Consider the following 6154-nt stretch of genomic DNA (forward strand, 5'->3'; position numbering starts at 1 on the left):
CCATTTCCTGGGATGTATCATGTTACTGAACACAAGAACAAAGACAGCAAGTGTTTGCGTCACCTGTGGATCATGTCAGCGAGCTAGTTACCCCACGAATCGGACTCCCTGAGAATTCTACTTTCGTTTAAGCATGTCATTATAATAATACATTAAATGTCAGTAAAAAATAATTTATACTGCATATTTGTTGCAGGATTTCAGGTATAAGGTTCCAGGTATTGACAGGAGTGTTCCAGGTTTGCCAAGTTCTTTGGACGGTCTAATCCTTCTTTGACGAGCGAATGAAGAAACAAAGCTGAACAGCAGCAGGTTCGTTATTCAGATAATGTTCCACAATTCTAACAAAACTATAAGATCTTAAGACTGTCTCGCAAGAACAGTTTCAGCTATATTTTTATTAAATGAGGTAGAGTGTATTTAGCTACATTATTGTAATTATTAATATACATCCTCATGAAACACGAGTCTTAATGAATAATTATCTGTCAATATAAAATAATGTATACAGTTTCTTGGTCCAGGTGTCAGGTATAAGGTTCCAGGTATAGACAGGGCACAGACAGGAAGACACCTCTGATGCAGGTAAGTTCTGAATCTTAAAGTTCCTTTGTGGGTTGATATGAATTGGGGTTTAACGTCGCGTTGAAGAATATTGTATTTTTAAAGAGGCGTGCCTTGCGCGCGTATGTGTGTGTGTGTGTCTGTGTGTGTGTGTGCTGATACTAGTTTGAACATTTAGCTTAAGTAATATTGATGATATGATCTGATCTCTTTCAAATATGGTCAGTTCGCTTCATACTTTCCACTGATTTACCAACCAAATAAACGATTCATATCTAGATCTATACATCGATCAAGACAGACAATAATACATGCACAAAGCTGCATGACAAGAGGGATTAGTACTAGTTAAACATACCAAGTCAACTGTACTTCAGCATGCTCTGTCCACGAAGATTTCAAACATCGTCAGGCGGCTCTTACTCAGAAGTTTGTTGATCAGGATTTCAGCTTTAGGCCTCAGGAAATGTTCGAACTGCTGTAAAATGGAAATGTAGAGGAAAGATCCAAAGTCACATCACTGACATAAGTTTATCTTTAGTTCAATTTGTACAATAAATGCTTCTTCCCGTGTTTGTTCATGTGTACACTTTATATACCCTTTTCGCCTCCGTGGTCTGGTGACAGAGCGTCTGCTCGGAGAACGGAATGTCCGGGTTCGGGGGCGGTTGTTGTTATTCTGTCGGCTCAGCATTAATGGGATAAATCAAGGACTGGTCAGCTCGGAGTCAGTATACTGTGTCTGAGTGGGGTATTAAAATCGGCATCCATCCAGACTAGTACAAGAAGACGCACAAACACACGCACGCACGCACGCGAAATTCCATTTCACCTCCCCTTTCAGCGAACATCAGGTATCATCACTATTTCATAGTGATCCATAAACACATACTTATGACATAATCGCAACGCTGAACTGTTAGTTTCCAATGTTTATTTACACATTTGTTTTGAATAGGATCTCAAAAAAGTGCGTGAGTTAAAATACAAATTTAACATCGCATGGGCATTATTTGAGTCACATAGCTACTCTCCCAAAAGGGAAAGTAAAGATCCAGATGGCGAAATGTGTAACACCTTACTATTTGTATGCACAACAGGCACCTTCAGATGTGAACGATGAAAATGATGACAACGAGTCTGTTCCTACTGTGTGAGTATGGCTTCATTCCTTGCATCAAGATATTCCAGATGATGCCCCGTGTAGCCTGTCAGATAAATTAACATCTGGAACTTCTAACAATTGCAAATAAATTGACATGTTTGTGCCATATCGACACAGGACATTTATCAAGTAGCGAATAGTACTGAGCATGTCCGATATGAATGCAGGGACTAAAGCTTCAGATGTCCATGAAACTGTTCATAAGTCATACTTCCCACCATATGGGCCAAAAGTATGTCCGTAATACCGGTTTAACAATCCAAGAATATTGTTAATTTTTTAAGTGTGTCTTTCAATGTTTTGTTCTCAGATGAATCCTGATGAAAGTGGTTAAACCTAAACTGAATAATAAAAAAAATAAACTCCTTTTATTCGATTGTATGATTTTATGTTCCAGTAGTTTTCATATGCCCTTCGTCTGCTGATTCCAACTGTCTGTGGGCCACGGAAGAAACACCGTGCCCTGAATGTGTGTCTGGATGGTATGGAAGCAGCTGTGACAACAGGTGTATTGGCTTTTGTGACAATGGTGGCTGTCACAGGGATTCAGGACAATGCATGCAGTGCCAGGGTGGCTACTATACCTCCACCTGTACAACGACTTGTCCTCTAAACTGTAGGGAGAACGATGACGGGCATGCATACTGTGACCAAACGACGGGACATTGTTCACAAAATTGTAAAAATGGTTGGTGGGGAGACAGGTGTGAGCGAGCCTGCAGTGAAGGATGTGTGGACAACTCCTGCTTCTCCTGGGACGGGTATTGTAACAAGGGCTGCCGTCATGGTTGGACTGGTGACGATTGTGGCACAAGGTGTCCAAGCGGCTGCCATCAAAACGCATGCGAGCCAGATAAAAGAGGTAGATGTACCCAAGGGTGTCGCCTTGGCTTCCACGGCCATCACTGTGATCGCCCTTGTAACAGTCGCTGCAGGGAGCAGGACTGTGTTTACGATCACCAAATAAAATCTGCAGTCTGTAGACAGGGCTGTGTGGACGGATGGATGTCTCCTGACTGTCGAAGGAAGTGTTCTCGCAACTGTAAAGCATGTCTGCAAGAGTCTCGAAATTGTTCTGGATGTTCGCAAGGCTATTGGGGAGTTGCCTGCGCCAGAGTCTGTAGTTCCACGTGTTCTCACGGGACATGTGATATGGATGGAAAGTGCTTTGCATGTCAACCTGGTTACTTTGGCAACACTTGTGAACGCAGTTGTGGGACTGATTGTGGCAGGTGCGAAATGATGAATAAAGACGGGCGATGTGATGACGTTTGTGTCACACTTTGTTCAAACAATACATATGCACTTCCCGGACCTGGTTTTGCTGTACATACAGGTGAGTTTCTATGTCATTGACAAATTGTAGCGATCAAAGCTAAAGTTATCATTCAAACTAAAATGCTATTGAACGCTTGCTCGGCTTCATACATGTAGTACATATTAGGTGACCATCCACTTCAATAAAATGAACACGTCTCCATTCTATTAATTATTGATATTTTGTTGAAGCCAGTCACATCCAAAGCCACAGTCAGTTATACTTTGATGTGATTGTTAATCGTTTTTCTCAAATGAGTGTTCAACAGTGGCCCCCCTCGCATGTTTAAGACAAATAAAGTCTCTCCTTGTCTAAGGTGTGCTAGACTACTCTGGCAAAGGGTTTGAATCCTGATTCTCCCTGATTCTATATACAGATGTGGCTGGGCTTACTTAGTTTAATAATTAAAGGGGCGAGCACATGTCAAATAAGAAAGATGCTTCGATAGTTAGAACAGTGAAATTACTTTTTTCATAGAGTTTCTGAAAAATGATGTAAAGTAGCCATGCTTCAGTAACTTGAGTCCATGTCGACAGAAAAGGTAATTTGTACTGAAGAAGTTTATTAGAGTTTCACAAAAACATGGTTAATAATTTGATAGATTACTCATAAGGGTAGACTGATCGTCTGTAACAAATTTCCGATACTTGCTCATTGATTAGATTGGTCAGATGAAGCATAATGCTTAATTGCTGAGAAAATACATGACGTCATCGATTGTACATGACGTCACAAATTCATTACCTGACGTCATCTTTAGAATAAGTTTCCTTCATTGAATGAGTGAGTGAGTTTGGTTTTCACGCTGCTTTTAGCAATATTTCAGCAATATCTCGGCAGGGCACACATGAAATGGGCTTCACACATTGTGCCCATGTTGGGCATCGAACCCAGGTCTTCAGCGTGACGTTTTAACCACTAGGCTACCCCACCGCCCCTGCCTCTATTGAAGTTTATCACTAGGATTCACACTTCATAAGGTTTTCCCACTTAACTATCTGTGTTGTATCTGTTTGTTTGTTGTTGAATGCCGCACACAGCAATATTCCAGATACATGACGCCGATCGGAAAATAATCGAGCCAGGACCTGAAAATCTAGTGATTGATACCATGAGCATCGATCCACGCATCTGAGAAACTAAGTCAGCAAACCCGATCACCCGATCTCGTTAGTCGCCTCTTGGTTGTTGAAGACCTATTCTCACACGGATATTCAGGGGTTATTATTGGCTAGTAATATATGGAATAACCTCCCTGAAACTGATCATTTGTACCACGTGAATGGATATTGTTACGAACTGTTATAGTCGTAATGAAACAATAAGTATTTGCCAAAGATTTGAAGATTTTCCATGAAAATATGTATTTCAAGGACTTCTTTTTCTACCTTGAATCAAATAAAATGAAAAAGGTTTTCTCCATTTATCAAACTGAGATCCAACTCGACTATGAAACTTAAACAGTGCATTTTTGTTTCAGATGAGAGGAATACATCAGGCCGTTGTGGAAATGGATTCCTGCAGCTTCCTGTCACACTTCTCCTCATGAACCTTTCATTCCATTTATTATGTAGATGAAATTGTGATGCATTAGAGATGCTGCCGTAAAGGTGATATTGACCATCAGTAAAATATGTGTGTCGTCTGTTTGATATCTATGGTCGAACAATATTCAACGTCATGTACATGACAGACAAGAATAAGCCCCAACCATTCCATGCTGTCAATACGACATCATCCTTTGTTTGGGATCACATTACCACATATAACAGCAGCGCATTTTGAACTAGATATTATTGCACCCTACCGATAACTGTTTACGCATCCTTTGCAATTAGTCAAACCAGAAGTAGATATTACACAAACCAGTTAATCTTTCCGTAGGAATATGTCCAGTTACGCCTTAAACATAATTCTCACCATCCATCTTTACAGATGGATCAAAGGATGGCGCCAAAGTTGCAAGCGTCACCATCATTGGTTCAAAAACTGTTTCTTCAAGCTTACCAGATACGGCTACATGTTTACTGCTGAAGCTGAGGCTATTCAAACAGCCATGACATATATTCAGAAACAAACTACATGTTAATTTTTCATCATTTTCCCTTATTCTTTGTAATGCCTTCAGGCACTTAGAATGTCAATTTGAATCATCCGTTAAGTTCACTTTTCACCCTGGATTCTCATCCTCTGCTATCTTGAAAGCTTGACCGCTGTCTCTGCTGGGTGTATCTAATAATATTATCACTTTTAGCTATAAGAACCGTTTTTGTGTTTGATACTGACCACTGCTATTATAATATGATTATTGTACTTCCCGTCTGTTGTGTATTGCCATTGTAATTAACGTGCAGTAAATTGTATTGATTTGTAAACCTAGAGAATTTTGTAATACATCTGTTTATTGCACACCATTTGTTGTTCATTTGTTGCTTTCACTCTTAATTCTTTTCCGTACAGACTATTGGGTTGATATATTGTTTAAATTTGGGAATTGACAAGCAACAAAGCATAGAGTTCATTTTCTGCATAGCTCACTTGCTGACTGTCGCCTGGTGTGATGTAATGTGATAGAACCTGGACATTCAGGTCGATAGATATGACATAGTACCAAAGGGTAGTACAGTTCAACACGGTTGTGTCGAAATTGAACCAACCTTAGTAAATATTGTGTCATATCCAAAGCTACGACAAAAACGAAAATTATGAATACGCAGGGACCAAGTTTTTACTTTCTACGAGACAACCACACGTTCGACACAACAAACGACGTTTGACTGTATATGAATTGACTTGGGATCAAGATTAGCTGATCTGTTCACATCCAATGTCTGGCTCGCCCCCTTTACACATGGATGTTGACCCATAAACATTTGCAACAAGTCCTCCACTGTGAATCATTCTATTCAAGTTTAATTTGGTAACTTACCAGACACAAGTGATGACGTTTATCATGGAGTCAAACTGTTTCGTTATAGCAGTATCAGGGGATAGTTGTGCTGAAATATTTGAAAGAAAAGGTGTGAATGTTGAGATGATGGTGTTGATGTTGATGATCATAGGAAATATCTGCTAAAGGACGGTCCATTACATATGATTAATTATGA

At 39.9% G+C, this 6154-nt stretch overlaps 1 protein-coding gene across 1 annotated transcript; it reads left to right on the plus strand.

Moving 5' to 3' along the window:
* On the plus strand, window positions 1-5419 carry LOC139472786 (scavenger receptor class F member 1-like). The gene is made up of 5 exons (XM_071255259.1): window positions 1-312; window positions 525-585; window positions 1665-1717; window positions 2127-3065; window positions 4528-5419. The coding sequence occupies exons 3-5, from the start codon at window positions 1684-1686 to the stop codon at window positions 4623-4625; spliced, it is 1071 nt and encodes a 356-aa protein (XP_071111360.1). The 5' UTR covers window positions 1-312; window positions 525-585; window positions 1665-1683; the 3' UTR covers window positions 4626-5419.
* The last annotated feature ends 735 nt before the right edge of the window (window positions 5420-6154 follow it).

Source organism: Haliotis cracherodii, unplaced genomic scaffold, assembly GCF_022045235.1.
Source record: "Haliotis cracherodii isolate W230 unplaced genomic scaffold, xgHalCrac1.p SCAF_25, whole genome shotgun sequence".
NCBI classification, from domain to species: Eukaryota; Metazoa; Mollusca; class Gastropoda; order Lepetellida; family Haliotidae; genus Haliotis; species Haliotis cracherodii.

Excerpts from the sequence above, each read along its gene's own strand:
- LOC139472786 (XM_071255259.1), top strand. The coding sequence starts at position 1,684 with ATGAAAATGATGACAACGAGTCTGTTCCTACTGT. Across the intron at positions 1,718-2,126 it reads AACGAGTCTGTTCCTACTGT|TAGTTTTCATATGCCCTTCG; the intron begins GTGAGTATGGCT and ends TTTATGTTCCAG. Across the intron at positions 3,066-4,527 it reads TGGTTTTGCTGTACATACAG|ATGAGAGGAATACATCAGGC; the intron begins GTGAGTTTCTAT and ends TTTTTGTTTCAG.